Source organism: Acomys minous, assembly GCF_964271855.1.
Source record: "Acomys minous genome assembly, chromosome: 12".
Classification (NCBI taxonomy): Eukaryota; Metazoa; Chordata; class Mammalia; order Rodentia; family Muridae; genus Acomys; species Acomys minous.
The window spans coordinates 75354971-75371399 of NC_140493.1; the positions used below are offsets into that span (position 1 = coordinate 75354971).

The 16429-nt window shown below is 54.6% G+C and overlaps 1 protein-coding gene across 1 annotated transcript in view; it reads left to right on the forward strand.

Moving 5' to 3' along the window:
• Positions 1 to 1859: 1859 nt before the first annotated feature.
• TMEM132E (transmembrane protein 132E) overlaps positions 1860 to 16429 on the forward strand; it is a 57774-nt gene continuing 43204 nt past the window's right edge. The window contains exon 1 of the mRNA XM_084749876.1: positions 1860 to 3543. Coding sequence (XP_084606002.1) covers positions 3477 to 3543 — 67 coding nt within the window. The 5' untranslated portion in view covers positions 1860 to 3476. The remainder of the gene's footprint in view (positions 3544 to 16429) is intronic.

Sequence of the window (16429 nt, forward strand, 5' to 3'; positions counted from 1 at the left end):
GCAGTGGTGGCGCACACCTTTAACTCTAGCACTTGTGAGACAGAAGCAAGTGGATCTCTGAGTTTAAGGCCAGCCTGGCCTATGAAGCAAGTTCCAGGACAGCCAGGGCTACACAGAAAAACCCTGTCTCAAAAAAAACAAAACAAACAAAAAAAAAAACAAAGAAAACAAACAAACAAACAAAAAACCCAAAATCAAAACTCAAAGTATTGTCGTGAAACTTGGGGGTTGAACTGGGTCAGGGTAAAGAGAAACCCATGATGTCCCTATCACTAACACCCTGCCCAACATACTATGCTATTTCCAGCTAGGATCGGGTGAGCTCTCTGGCTCTTGAGTCAGCTACAGAAGCTGTGCAGAAGGGCAGCTTGGGCAGTAGCTTAGTTGAACCAACTGTCTCTTCCCTCTGGCCATCTCTAGGTCCCCACTGGGCTGGTGGTCAGGGCCAGAAAGAACCTGCTTGTGTTTAGTGGATCCTGTACTCTTGGCTCACACATACACACACACACACACACACACACACACACACACACACACACGGTGGGTGGGGGCATGTTCATACAGCTGATAGCTGGCTTGTCTCTCCTTGGGATGGTTAATAAGCCCTTAGGTGACATTAATTGCCACCAGGCATTAGGGACCTAATGAGAATCATTTTCTTTGACTATTCCAGCATGGTCTGTCCCTAGGGCCTCCAATAGCCTTGTTAGCCCTCCCTGCTTGCACCTCAGAGTTCCAGTCAGCCAGCTATGGGGGGAGGACAAGAAGAGTTAGGCAGGTTCCAATATGCAATCCAAGCAGGGACGATCAGCAGCTAGGAGAGGGAAGGTTCCCATAGCCATCCAAGCCAATTTCCCCAAAATGGCCCTTTCTGGGGAGGGGGGGGGGGAAACAAAAGATCGAATATGCTAGATAGGACCTGAGTATGGCCCACAAGATGTGGACAGAGCAACCCATCAACCATTGCTCCGATCTCCATCTGGTACAGAAGGGTGGCTCTCAAGTTCCATCCTCTGATATGGGCAATGCCCATGGGACAGGAGACTGCCCCTCCAGAGTAGGTCCTATTGAGATCAAACCACTCAGAAGTCCCACATGATACCCAATAATGCTGTCAAATCACTGCCATTGATCCTATGCCTGACTGATGGTCGACTGTCGGATTTGGTTTGGGTTTCTTTCTAACGTAAGAAGCAGCGCGGTGGTGGAAGTGAATGTCTGTCCCACATCCCTCCCTCTTCATCCTATAACTGGGTGAGAGTACAGAGGGGCAGTTTCTCCTACTCCCACCCCACGCCCTTCATGGGTTTACAGAGCAACCTGTAGGCAGAGGCTAATCCCTCCTTCGCCCCCAGCGGCGCCCCTTGCCCATCCCTGCCCTAGGAGCTATAACTAGAGGAGCTGGGCGCGGCAGCTAGGCTGATTCCCACTGGGTACCCTGCAGAGACCCACGCGGACTCAGAGGCTGTGGGAGGCTGCCCCCTACCCGCGCCTCGGGGAGAACCGCTGAAAACATCTCCCGACGGGGACCTGGCATCCTTTGAGAAGGGACATCGGCAGCGTCTGCGGTGGCGTCTACCCAAGAGAACCGCAGTAGCAGCAGCCAGCCGGCCGCACTCGGATCCCAGCACCAACCCGAATCGCTGAGGGGGAAAAAATTAAACTGTAAAGCCGAAGAGAACTGAACGGCGAGGCCAGCCCTGGGCCGACTCTCATTAAGGAGCCGCGCGCGCCCCCAGGCTGGGAATGCGGAATGGACACGTGGACAGACAGGGGAACCGGGGGAGGGGGGAGTCTCCGTGGCGCGCGAGCCGTGGGCCGCGCGCTCGGGGCCCACGTGATCACGGGGAATCTGGGAGGGGAGGGAGGGAGCAAGCGCGCCAAGCTGGGCGCCAGCCCGCTACGGTCCTGGTGGGCGCTGGATGCCGGACCCGGGAGGAGGGCAGCTAGCATCAATGTGTGTGAGTGTGTGTGTGTCTTTCTTTCTTTCGAACCATTTACCGAGGAGCATCGTGGAGGCGGCGGCGACTGCTTCAGGCAACTGTGACTCCCCCCCCCCCGCCTCTTTTTCCCTCTGCTCCTTGATTCTTCTCCCCCCCACCCATCCCACGTCCAAGGAGAGCTGCCCTCCGCACCCTCTGCCGGCATCTCTCTCCTCTTCTCTCGGCCTCTTAGGTACTAGTAGCTGCCTTCCCGGCCAGGGGGCTGCGCAGGTGTGGGTGACTTAGCCCCCTGGCTGTGCTCCCGCTTCTCGCCACCCGCAGCCGGGACTGGAGCGGCGATCCGCTCGCCCAAACTGATTCCGAAAAACCAACAACCTATACCCTGCCGCACCGAGGCAGCGAGCGAACGAGCGGTGTCCAGAGGCACGGCGGGGGTGATGGGGAAGACGAGGCGTTGGAGTCTCTGAACCCCGGAAAAGTTCAAGGTTTGTGCAGGTCCCCCCGAGGGAAGACGAGGAGCCCTATACTAAGACAGCGACACCTCACTGGAGAGGAGGAAGAGGAGTAGTAGCCCAGTGCTGCCTTGGGCTGACCACCCCCTCGCCCATCCTACAACGCTTACGGGCTGGATACTGGAGGAGATGCTCCGGGAAGAAATAGCTCGAGCTGAAGCGCCTTAGCTGGCTTTCCCGCTCCCTCGCTTCTCCAAAGCCCCATCTCCATGGGGCAGCGGGTGCCTAGAGCTCCACCCTTTCTCCAGCCATCGAGCCCCAGGCGGGCCAGGCGGCGCAGAGTCGGCCTGTGCTAGCGCAGACCTGGGTCGAGACTGGAGAGAGCGCGCTGGAGTCCAAGACTGAGCACTGCGAAGGGACAAACATCTGGTCACCCACCTCAGGCATTCAGTCTGGGCGTCGCCTAGGGTGGTGGCGACCTGCGTCGCCTGTCTCATGCCTGCAAGGAAACTTTTCCTTCCCTGGATGGATTAAAGTTGCCTGGATTTTCTCTGTCTTTGCGAAAGAAAGCATTCGTTTGCTCCCGACCTGGGATTTTCCGGTCTGCTGCAGGGCGCTTGGAGGAGGAAGAAAGCCGCGCTGTGTATGTGGGGTTATCACCGAAACCAAGACGAGCCGGGCTCGCGTTGGAGATCTGCACCTTCGAACAAGTACGGATCCAGGGGACGCGGCGAAGCCAGGGCCTTCGGCAAGCAGCTTTCGGGAGCCCCCGGGACGCTGGTGGCCACTGGGCCCCGGGACCGCACGTGCGGCTCCCCCCTCGCATCATAGTTCCTGCAGAGGGCACCAGCCAGGGGAGGTGGAGACTCCTCCCTCCCGGAGCTGCGCCCCTGCCGGCTCTGAGGGTGTAGTCGGTGGTGCCCGGGACGCCCCCTCCCCTCAAAGTGTCTCCGAATTGCTCTTTCTGGCTCCTGAAGCCTCAGCCGACACAGCTGGGCTCCACAGAGAGTTGAAGGCGACTGAGCCCAGGCTGAGACCAATTCTCCTTGGACCTCGGACCCCTCCCGCCCCCGCCTCGGCCATGGCCCCAGGGATGTCGAGCGGCCGCGGCGCCGCCCTGCTCTGCCTCTCCGCGCTGCTCGCCCACGGTAAGTGTCGCGGCGCAGACTCGGGGTGAAGATGCGGCGGGCGCCCCTGGAGGGGGCGCAGAGAGAATCGGAGGAAGGAGCACCCTCACCCTAGTGTTCCCCTAGACTCTCCGCCAGCGATACCAGCACGGCGTCCCTGCCTGCAGCGGGAGCCCGCTGTGGGGGACCGAGGTCCCTCCAGGGGAGATTGGAGAGGAAGGGGTCGCTCCCGTGGGCTCCGAGTTAGAATTCAGGGTACAGCCCAAGACCCTGGGGGCGTGTCCGCCCACGGATATCTAGAGGGATGCGAGAGATCAGCCAGTTCTGGGCAACCGGCCGAGGCTCCCGGTGCAACCCGAAGGGCTGGGGACTACTGGGACCCGCGGGATCGCGGCTTCTCGGCCCAGGCGGGTGCGGGGCTGCAAGGCCCGCTGCCTAGCTTCCTGCGGCGGGCCACGGACAGGGACGCGCGCGGTCGGGGCCCCGGAGGCTTGTGAGCTGCATCTCAATGGCCGGCCGACTAGCAAAGCAAGGCGGGCGGGGGGTCTGGGAAGCGGGCGCGGGCCGGGCGACAGGCGGCGCGCGGAGGCAGCGGGGCCGCGCTCCGGCGTTCTGCAATCTGTTGCGTCTGCTCCCCAGGCTCGCCCCGGGCTCCGGGCTCCGCGGGAAAGGGGTGACGGGTGGAGGAGCCCGGGATGGCGCGTCCAGGCAGTGAGACGGGGGGAGGGGCCATGAAGGTTGGAGGCAGGGGGGCGGGTGTCTCAGGACAGCCTCCCCCAACCGGAGTGGGAACTCCGATGCGCCAGGGGGACGCTGCGGAGGGCTTCCGCAAGCTGGAGATGCTCCAGGAGGCGAGGGGCACTGACCGAGGCGGGAGGAAGGGAGCTGGGGAAGCAATGGGGGGGGGGGGCGGAGGCTAGCGACCCTCTGCCGCGCCCAACGTGGAACCAGCTGACCCCTGGACATTTCCTCAATCAGCAAAGAACCTGCTAGAGGTGGAGGACTCTGAGGCCCCACTCCCGAGGGGTGAGGCAAGGACAGAACTGGAGAAGGCCTTTGTGGAGTGGGCCATCTGGAGGGTTTTAGAGAACCCTCTGTGTGTGGTGGTCAGCTTTTGCTGCGCAGTCCCTAGGAGCCTGACTGAACCTACTACGAACCTACCCGAAGTCTCTAACCAGAGGCATTGCTCTCACCTCGACTAGGGTGCATTCTCAAGGTTGAAAGAGTAAGAGAGAAAGAATGGCCTTTGGGAATTGTAGGGTCCAAGCGCTTAGCTGACCACCACCCCACCCCCACCCTCCTTGGCTGGGTTCCTCCTGATGTGGGATGAGCCGATTTGCCTTTGGTTGGGTTCGCTGGAGATTGCTAGTCTCTTGTTTCTTCGCAGGAGCAATGACCAGGCAGTGACCAGCAGAAGTAGGGTACGAAGTCCTGGCTAGGGGTGAAGCCAGTCAAAGATCTTCATCCCTGGGAGGGAGACTGACAGTAGGTGAGGGTGACACAAAACTCAGCCTAGCAGCTCAGTTGCTATCCCTAGGTCTCTGCTACTCCCAATGTGTATTTTTTGGCCTGGCTATTAGAGATTTACTCTCCTTCCTGACCTGTTCAGAGCTGTCTGCTTTTCTTTCTTTCTTTCTTTCTTTCTTTTTTTCTTTTCTTTTCTTTCTTTCTTTCTTTTTTTTTTTTTTCCGGCTGTCTGCTTTCTAAGCCCCTGCCCTAGGTGGGTCTTCTGGCGTGTCCTGCCTGCTGTGAACCTTTCTCTAGGGTTCCATGCTGTCTCTGGGTCCAGGGTGTCCAGTAGCTCTGAGCTAGCACTGTTCTTTGCATGCTCAGGCCGGAGGAGCTGGCTTGTGGATGGAAGACAGTGGAGGAGATGGACAACGTCCTATTGTCCCCACCCCTGGCTCAGTTTCTAAGTCCTTCTCTGAGCTCTAAAGTCTCTTTGTCAACCCATGCCTCAGTCTTACTTTTAAAACTTGAGTGTGCCCTCACCCCCCAAAAAAGCAAGAGCAAAAGGAAAGAAAAACATCCTGTACACAATGAATCAAACCTGAGCCTCAGGCCTTCAGCCTGCAGGACTTGACTGCCCAGTGGCCCCTCCTGCCAGCCCCTCCCAGTTAGAGAAAGGTACATGGGCTTACTGTCACTTAGGCCAACTCTCTGTAGGTTTTCTAGGCTGTTCTAAGATGCAGGGAGGGGGGGGGCTGCAGTTTATAATGCCTGGCAAGCCACTGAGGCCGCAGGGTTCTGACCACACAGGCTGACTGGAGGCCAAGAAGCCTGGGCTTACTGTCTGACAGTGGCGCCACTGGGCAGGATGACCTTGGGTTGCCTTCCTAGTGTCATGTCCCCCTCCCCCTCCCCCTCCCCCCTCCCACCACAGCACGTGGTCTCCGGTCCATAATTTCCCTCCCCATGTTCTGCCAGGCTCAGCCCTAGGGGTAGGCAGAGTGAGGTTTCTGGCTATCTCCTGCCCTGTTCCCAGTCTCCAGGATAACTCTGAAGAAGAGCTTGTATCTTGTATCCACCTTTCAGGAGATGATCATTTATTTTCAGTATGAGCAGGAGACTGGGGGTCGGGCTGGTTGGTGGCTGAGCCTGCTGGGGAGCTGAGTATATCTGCCCTCTTACCCAGCAACCTTACTGTGGGACCAAAGACCCACTCCCTACCCTGGCATCAGGGTCCTCCCTGATCTTGGTCCAGTGTACATCATCCCCACAATGCTGCTGCCAGCCTCTCTCCTTCCTCCACGTGCCTTATGAACAACCCTGTCTCTCTTCTGAGCCTTCCGTGGGTAGTACCTTGCCTCTGGAAAGCCCTCACCCAGCCTTCACAGCAGAACTCCCATGGCACCTCCACCAGGGACCCTCTCGCATCACCCCCCCCACCCCCACCCCAGCTCCTCAAGGCCCTTTCTTGAATGGTCTCCTGGCATTCTGGCTGGCTGCCTTTTGGGCCCAGTTCACAACCGGCATCCACATGCATTAAGCTTCCCCACCCCAGACCTAAGGCTTACACACACTCTCTCTCATGTTAGGCTCATCTCCATTGCTACATACGCCCAGCGGTGGCTCAAAAGAAATTGATGGAATGAAGCCGGATCAGTAAAGTAAAGGACAGAGAGAGTAGGGAAGGAGATAGTCAGATTCAAGCTGCACATCCTAGGTGACATCAGGCCACGGGGACTTAGAAGATGACAGGCTGCCTGACAATCCCCCCCCCCACACACACACACACAAAAGACTTTTTCCTGCAGGTTAGGTCTTCCATCCCTCAGGAGAATTGGGCAAGCAGCGGGCCAGGGAGAGTAGCCTGTGTTGGCTGGTGGAGCTGAGCTCTGTTAATGTGTGAGGCCAGTAGGTGGGGATGTCTTCTAAACTTGGTGGCAGTAAATGAACCTTACTGGAATGCGTTCTGAAGATGGCTGGGTGCTGGGCCCCAGCTAAAGGAGAGCTCTGTGGACGGCCAGGACAGGGACTGGGCCCTGCAAAGGCACCCAAGAGGTTGGGGTGGGCTGGAGGCTACCAAGCATTGCCTCCAGCTACCAAGATATAGCCCAGCCACCCTGGCAGGTTCTGGCCTTGTCAGCTTCCAACACCAAAAGGGAGACCCCAGGACAGGTGAATCCAGCCCCCTCTAGGGTGCCCTGAAGAGGAAGTAAACATTCAGAAAAGGGCCTGGACCTCATGCAGCATGTTAATGCTGGAAGTTAAACCATCCATGAAGCCTAAATGGGGCTCCTGATTTTGGCCCCAAATCCCTACACAGTTTGTACTGCCTGCCAAATCCCTGCACAGTTTGTACTGCCTCCGCCATCCCAACACACTCTGCCAGTCCCAAGCTAGCCCCCAGTGGGCAGCCAGCCTGACACTCAGTTCTAATTGGTCTATCCTGATACCTCTGGTCACACACCATGGGGCAGCCAATAGAACCCAAAGGCTGAGTCTCACTCTGCTGGACCTCCCAGCCCAGCCACAGAGCACAGATGAAGGAACACCCCCCTTCCCCGCCCTGCTCCTCCCCCCTTCCCCCCCCCACCACCCCCCCTCCCCTTTAAAGACACTTTGTAGCCAGGCTTTTTCGGTACAGACTCATACATCATCACCTCTCAGAGGGCTGAGACAGAAGGGAACCCCAAAGTAAGACCTGTTTGGGCCACAGAACAAGACCAGCTTAGACAATTTAGTGAGACCCTGTCTCAAAAAACAAGAGATGTCTAGGACACAGACCAATGCCACAAGGCTTGTGTACCCTGTGCAAGGCAGTGAGTTTAATCTCCTCAACGCCCCTGCTCCGCCCCCCCCCAGCTGCCCCTCACTACAGAAACAATGTTGTAAGGCACTACTCCACTAGCAGCAAACGCCAACACGTGGCTCAGTGATTACCCTCCCCACTCCTTTGCCCCATCGCTGCAGCCATCCTCCCTTCTTCCCCACTTGAGCTCAACACAGAATTTTAATAAGAAATTAATGAGCCAGTCTGTGTGTGTGTGTGTGTGTGTGTGTGTGTGTGTGTGTGTCTTTAAGAAAATGAATGTCCTTTTCTATTTTTCCTTCTCTGTCCTTTTAGCTATAAGGCAATATGGGCATGCCTTGCCATCAACTCAGGCTGGCTGTGCTCTGCCTAGTCATGCCCATGGTTGGACCACATACCCACCGAAGCCGGTGCCAGTGCTCAGCCAACCAAATCTTGTCAGTGGAGGGTGACTGGGACTTTAGAGAGAGACAGGTGAGGCCAGAGGCAAGCCAACCCTCAAGGTAGCCCACCACCTTGGAGCCCATAAGTCACTGCCATGTCTTGCTCTTTGTCTCCTTCGGCTCCTTTTTCTTCCTTCTTATCTCTCAGCACACACACACACACACACACACACACACACACACACACACACACACACACCAGGTCCTGTTGGCTCTCAGCACCCAGCAAGATGAGTGGAAAATGGAAGCAATTACCTAGATAATTCATTGCTTGTTGCATGAATGAATGGATGAAAAAATGAATAATTTGCTGCAAAAAAAAAGAGCGAAGAGTAGAAAAGGTAATTGAAGAAACTCTTGTTGTTTTTCCTCCCCCCCCCTACTAAATTACCTAGGTAATTATCTGCCTTTAGAAAGTTCCCCTTTTTATCAAACCCAAGTCTTTCTCATTGCATTCTCTCCTCCCAAACATTTTGGTCCATGGGAATAGGCAGGTAGTTTGGTCTCTTCATTCAAATACCTGGGAAGTGGATGTACTTGCTTGTAGAGTCGGCCAGTCCATCTGTTTCCCTGGCCCCATCTTTGGGCCCATGGGAGAACAAACGACCGTGCTTAGGGCCCTCAAGATGGATGGGTGTCTTTTCAAATGTTCAGGTGCTCAGAGACATCCCCAAAGCATAAACACTGTGAGACCCTAAGTAGCGGAGACTCAAGACTTCTTCCTACTTGTCTACACATGAGATCAGTGATCCCACTGTGTCCCCAGGTGGCCGTTGTATGAAGGCACTTCCTAGTGCCATGCCAGATCTAAAGTCAGCCTTTCTAACTCTGTACCTGGAACGCTCACCATCACAGCACTGACACAGGCAGAGAGACATGGGAGAGCCTGTGAACCCCCAGGCTGTTTGAGCTCCCCCTCTCTCCCTTGATCTCTTAGGTGTGCCCAGTCTCTCGCATACCCTCTGACTACAACACTCACCTTCTCACCAACCTAGTCTTCAAGAGAGAGAGCGCACATCCCCTCCTTCCCTCCAGAAAGCCACTGTATTAGGGTTTCTATTGCTGTAACGCCATCACCAAAAAGCAAGTTGGGAAGGAAAGGGTTTGGCTTCTGCTTCCATATTGTCCATCGCCCAAGGAAGTCAGGACAGGAATCTAAACAAGGCAGGAACCTAGAGGCAGGAACTGATGAAGACGCCATAGAAGAGTCCTGCTTACTGGCTTGGTCCTCATGCCTTTACTCAGCTGTTCTCTTATAGTGCCCAGGACCACCTGCCAAGGGATGGCCCCACCCACAATGGGCTGAGCCTTCCCACATCAATCACTAATTAAGAAAATGTCACTATAGGCTTGCCCGTGGAAGCAGTTTGTCAACTGAGGCTCCCTCCTCTCTGATGACTCTAGCTTGTGTCAAGTTGACATAAAACTAGCCAGGACAGCCACCATGATTCTTAGATAACAGAGAATTCACTAACACTGCCGCCCCATGCCAATTTGCCTCATTTGAATGGCACACTGCCTGGCTTTCCTCCTGGCCATGATCATAAATACGCCTGGGTGGCATATGATCCCTTCCCTGCCATTGCTATCCTTATGTCCCAAGAGGCACCCTGGTGCCCAGTGGATATTTGATGATTGCCTAAATCAGTGGTTCTCAACCTCCCTAATGCTTCCAGTCTTGAATGAAGCCCCTCATGTTGTGGTGACCTCTCAACCATAAAATTATTTTTGTTGCTGCTTCATAACTATAATTTTGCTACTGTTACAAATCATAATGTAAGTATCTGTGTTTGTTTTCTGATGGTCTTAGGCAACCCCTGTGAAAGGGTCGTTTAACACCCTTCAAAGAGGTCGTGATCCACATATTGAAAACCGCTGGTCTAAACGAACCAGTGCACAGTGGGTATGTGTATATCCACACATACACAGACATTGTCGCCAGCACGCAGAAGGTATTCAGTTGGCGCTTACTGCATGGGGCCAGACATCACTCCAGGCAGGCTCAGAGTAAACCTCTTCAAGCTGCTGGCTAGCTGTCCTTGGGTGCAGGCAGGGAGGCAGTAGTCAGCAGTACGTACACAGGGTCATGGGGTATGCTGTGCTAGTCAGACAAAAAGCCCTGAAGGAGACTAGGGAGTTGGAGACGGATGCTGAGTGGTTTGTCATACCAAGGCAAGCTTCTGCTGCGTGGGGCATCATTCTGCATGAACTTAAAGGAGTGAGGAGATGAGAGGGAGGCCATCAGTAGCAACAAGCCTCCCCAGAGGGAGCATGGTGAAGAGCCCTGCGTAAGCATGGCCACTTGTGGTGAGAGGCCAGCAAGACTGGGGTCTGAGAGAGAGAGAGAGAGAGAGAGAGAGAGAGAGAGAGAGAGAGAGAGAGAGAGAGAGAGACACCATGTAGCATTATTCTCTTCCTTGAATCTTTTGGCTAATTATCTAACTTTGCAAAAGATCCTGATCCCTGGGACCCAGGTATGGCATGAACTCACTTGGCCTGATTATGTGCCATGCTGATTTAGGGTGTGGTAGTTAAGAAATGGAGGCTCTGCCGGCATCCAGGGACCACAAAGCCTGCTATGTGTCAGTCCCTGAGCAACCTGCAGCCCTTGCATGTCACCTGCTCTGGGACCTCTCTGCCTGCCTTGTCATTGCCCTGCAAGGGCTTTGGGATTGGCTTAGCCTCCCACCACCAGACCACCATTGATCGGCCCTGGTGCCCACATCTCAGCCAGGGGCTCCATCTGTCTCCCACTTTGTTTTTCCTCTGATGCCGTAGATGTTTTGGGCCTTTGTCTAATGGGAAGAAACTTCAGTTGGAAATAGGAAAAATGGCCATTTTCTCTGCTGCCAACACAGCAGAAAAATGATCTCAATTTTCTGTGGCTGTCCTTAGACAGGGGAAAAAAAACTGCCAGTAGCCAGCCCATGAGTGAAAGGACTGAAAGGGTAGGGGAGACAGGCAGTGATGGGGCTTAGCCCCCGCCCCACACACACACTAGGGCACTAACAGCCCATCCTGGGGCATTCTCCCTAACCTTGGCCCCTGCTGACCACACAGCTGTGTTGGGCAGCCATTGCTCTGTCTGCAGAGCATGGATATGCCCTCCAGTTGGTGTTGGGTACTGAGTCCCCTGGTGCCAACGTAGAACCCTGTTCTGTTTGCGCCTGGCTATGACATTCATCATTTTCCTTCCCCACCCACCCTTTCCCTGTACTCTAGCAATAATTGCCTGGCTCCACGGCCTCTTGTGTGATTCTACCCAAGTTCCTTAGCCACTCGGTGTGTAAGCTCCTCATCTGTGAGTGATGACGATCAGAACAGCCACTTGCAGGCTTTGTGGTGACGAGTCAGTGAGTTACTATGTGCCAGGTATTTCAGACTGCACCCAGCACAAAGCAAAGGCAAAAAAAAAATGACAGTTGTCAGTATTATCATTACTAATGTTATTAGTGTGTGCCAGGCGCCGTGTTGAGTGTGAGGATGAAGCGACCTGTCCCTGCTAATCTGTTCTTACAGAGGTTTCTAATGTGATGTCCTGGGGAGAGGAGCGTTGTCTGCAGAGATGATGACCAAACAATCGGAGCCACTGTAGAAGGGACCTGGAATGGTGCAGGGGAGGGAGAACTGTGTAGCTTAGATCAGGGGAGGCATTTGGGAAGAGGTGACTCAGGAGCCCCCTGGACAGGTTCCAGAACACTTTCCTGAAGGCGAGGCAGTCAGTATCTCCTTCAGAGAAGACAGAGAGCCGGGGGCAAGATGGCTGTGGCCCTAGTGCTCAGTGCCTAGTGGTGAGGTGAACGGGTAAACTGAGGCTGCCTGCTGGGGTGCGGTATAGGAGTCTAAATGGCAGGCATGTGGGTGGCTGTTCCTTACTGAGCTGTTTTGCCTAGAGACCTCTCAAAACAGTGACCCTGTGTTCCAGGAAGTGCTCGGGAACCATTGAGAGCTGTGGAAAGAGATGATACCATGCAAGCTGGCTTCTTAACAACGACCAGGTCAGGGAACAAATCACAGATCTGTATAGAGTAGAAGGCACTTGTAGTGCCTGCCTGGAAGTGTGGGTCTTGGCATGGAAAGTGGCCATCGGCAGTCATCTCAAGCACCACCTTGGATGGTAGAAAGCCCACTTTCAGAACCAGATTGGAGGGTGAGTGCTGCTTCTGGGGCTGGCCGTGCGGGACTCTGTGTCTACTACAGTGTTGGTCTGCAAATGTACAAACGGAAAGAGGTGAGCCTGTGGCTCAAGGCTCAGGACATTGGAACTGTCAAGGCCCAGAGTTCCTGGAGGCACTTGCATTACGGACTCCTGGACAAACACATCAGAGTCCAAGCGCAGAGACCCCACCTGCCCTCGCTGTGCCAATGAGGCCCAGTCAGCCTTATTTTATACCCCATCCATCAGCCAAAGGCAGAGACATACCTACTCAAGGTTTCTGCCACCCTGTGGCCTGCAGGGAGACCTCAGGACTCAGTCACATGGGGGAAGTGTTAGGAGGATTCCACAGCACCCCGGTCTGTTCCAGCCTTTCCCACCACAGTGCAACCAGGTGGCCTGAGAGCTGGGGACTTTGGAGTATTGATCACCAGAGACTCAGTTTCCCTGCCTGCAGCATGAGCGTGTTGGAGCCATCTCTCTGGAAGCAGTTCAGACAGAGCCCTCTATGGAAACACCCAGAACAAACCACAGGCACTTGCCACAGGGCTTACAAAACATTGGTTGTTTTCCTTCCTTCCTTCCTTCCTTCCTTCCTTCCTTCCTTCCTTCCTTCCTTTCTGCTTCCTTGCCCAGAGCCATGCCTCTGCCTTCCAGGAAACACGTTCAACATGTGCCAAAAGCTTCCCGGAGAGCAGTTTTCTGGTGATTGGTTTTTTTTTCCCCCCTGTTTTGTTCTGCTGGAACCTTTTTTTTTTTTTAAGCCTTAATGCCGCCTAGCAACACACCCGTTGGGTTTTAGGACCACAGTAGCCATCTCAGCCCCTCCCTCCTTCCCATTCTCCCTCCTGCCCAGATCTCTGCAGCAGACCAGGTGCCCCTGCTTCTGCCTCTGCCATAGCACAAGTATGGCACTTGGCTGTAGGGGACTTGACGTCCTGAGAGTCGCATCCATATGTCAGGCAATTCTGAAGATGGACAAAGGGTCACCTCTACCTCCCTAGATCTAGGGTCATGCAGGTGGTTCTGCCTCAGGACCCTAGTCTCCCTGAGCCTGCAGCCTGGAAGCTCACAGGGACAACAGAGGATGAGTCCCCGAAGACTCATTAAACATGTATCTATCACTTCACTTCTACAATGGAAAGAAAATCTCTTCCATCCTCAAGGGTCCATGAAGGTAGATAGTTAGAGCAATATGCCCTGCATGGCACCTACAAATCTTGTGACAAAGGCACAGAGCCACTGTTTTTAATGGTGTCATTGGCACCAAGGAACCCTCAGGAGTTCATGCAGGTCTGCCCCAGCTGCCCTCACACCCACTCCTGCCCAGCCCCCACCCTATCCCACCCCCTGCATTATTTTTCCTCTACAATTTTCTCCTCCCACATGTCCCCTAGTGATGGCATGGATGAGCACACATATCCTTTCAGGGCTTAGGGCCCCTGACTGTATGACCCAGCAGTCATATAGCAGAAGCAATGTTTCTGGCACAAAGTAATTCTAACAATCTGTTCCAACCCATCTGTCCAAAAGATGGTTGTTTCCTCATGGAAGTCCATAGGAGCATGTGAGTTGACGTTTGGAGTGCCCACGCTTCCTTCTGTCAGGATCACAGCCTCAGAATCCTGACCTCCTGCTCTGCCAGCAGTGGGCTAAGTCCAGTTCTGAGCCCCGCCCCCACCCCCACCCCACCCCCCAGGCACACAAGCTCTCACCTTGCTGGCTGGGTGTGCCCAGAACCTCCTCCCTCAGAGCCACTTCCTAGGCCTACCTTTTAGGGTTCCCACTGGTCCCGAAAAGTTTCTCCCGATTCCTGGAAGTCCCCTGCCTACTTAGAGCTGGCTCTGCCTTTCCCAGTTGGGGTGATTCATGCTAGTGATGGTGACCCCTCTCAGTTATAAGCAGGTGGACCTGGAACACCTGTGCCTCACCCCCTCCTCCCCCACCACTGCCAGACTCTGGAAATCAAGGTCATATACAGTCACCCTTCTGCTCCGAGTACCCCCTTACATCACCAGGAGAGAAAGCCAGTGTCCCTGCAGCAACTCCTAAGCCTACCGGAACTGTCTTTTCTTCCCACCCTGCCTCTGACCTCTCAGCTCTAGTCACACTGGCTTCCCAGCTGTCCTCCGAGTGCTGGGCATGATGCATCGGAGACTTGCTCTTCTGAACCCTCTGTTTGTCCTTTTATCTCCCTAAGGCTTCTTAGCGGAGCAGCCCTCCCTGGCCACCACTGGCCACTCCCTCAGCTCCCAGGAGTTCTCCTGTGACATAGTATAGAGGGATATGTCTACTTGCTCGGAAGTTGAGCCCCCAGCTGAAGAGAGGCTCCTGCCAGCAGGAAACATGTTTGTTGAGTGTTGTACCCAGCACCTGGACCAGGGCCCAGCCCAGGGATTCTCTCAAGTCTATATCCCAAGGAAGGAATAAATCGTAGGTGTGGGTCCCTCCTGTCCTCTCACTCTTCCCGCCTAGAGAGACAAACTAGTCCTTAAATGGGGTGACAGAAGCCAGAGGTGGAGAAGTTATTCCTTCCTTCACTAGCTAACTCACACATTTGTCTGTCAAATTCTAGCTGTGTGATCTTAGAGAAATGGCTTGCCTTCTCTGTGCTTGGCAGTATGATGCTCAGGGGGAGTCATTTCAATGAATGAAGAAGACAATGTGGGCTTTGGAGGGAGGTTTGGCTTATGGTACACGCTCAGTAAAGGGCAGCTGGTGTTAACTTAATGCTGCTGCTGAAGGTTTTCTCCATGCTGAGCATGTAGCACACAACCAGGTAGCCGCAGTTTGGCATGGGGTAAGTGTGCAAGAAGGTTCAGCAGGGCACAGTTGCTGCCAGGTGGGCAGAGGTGCCCACAGAACACCTGGTCTCACCTGGGCTTTGGAGAGGGCCAGTGGGTGCTTCCTGCCATTGAAGCCACAGCTGCCAGACTCTGAGCCAAAGCACATGTTGAGCCCCAGCCAGTGTCATGGGCAAGGGGTGTGTGTGTGTGTGTGTGTGTGTGTGTGTGTGTGTGTGTGTGTGTTTTGTCTGAAGCCTGTTCGCTGGGCTATATAGCATGCTGGAAGTAGTCCGAAGGGTCAGGGTGTGTTTCAGCTCTGCACCACACTGGGGGACACACTACTGTCCCCTGGCTTCAACCTTCTAATGTATAAGGGGGGGGGGGGAATCCTGGGAGTCAGCAAGCGAGTGGGAGCCAGAGGCTCCAGAAGCAGATGGTAGGTGCCCTGTGGGTATCGTGGCACAGAAGGGGAAACTGAGGCTTGGAGTAACTGACTTTCTCCCTCACTATCTCACCCCCTTGGAACACAGCTGTTCCTCTGGTCCCCTGCTCTATAGTAGGGTACCATTGCCCTACAGTTCCCACCCCAAGAATCACACTCCTTCCTGCTCCAAGGCCATGCAAGTTGGTTAGCATAAAATTATCCCTGGGTCTTGCCTAAACAACCCCTACATGGTTTCTATAAATTGCTCTAAGTAGAAAAATAACAATGAATGAATGAATGAATGAATGAATGAATGAGGAGAAGGAAAAGAAGAAAGAGATAAAAATGACAGTGCCAGGTGCCTGACTCTGCCTACAGTGGCTCCTTCCCACGGGGTACTGGGACTCACGTTACTGTGGGCCTAAAGGCCACAAAGCCCAAACCTTGCCTCCTCCTTCAGGCAGGAGGCGACCATCAGACAGAAGTAACTCCCACCCCTGCCCTGTGCCTCCCTCATCAGTCTAGGACTCTTCTGGAGGAACTGTCCTCCTCAGCCTAGAGTCCTCCTGGGAAAGGCTGGGCCCACCCATCACAGGGATCGGATTCCCTCTAGGCAAGGATTGGGTCAGGAGCATTGGGGTTCCCCTATAGAGCCTGGTTTCTTCCACCGTAGCTCAGAAACAGAACAGGCTGGCTCCCAGACGGAGACCTGGGGCACTGGCTCCCTCAAGCACATGCTGGCTGCTTTGATCATCATTCTCCTTGAAAGGCTTTCCTCAGCACCTGTTGTGTGTTAAGCCTTCAAAATGAAGCTCCCCCATAAGGACTGAGAGCTGTGCTAAT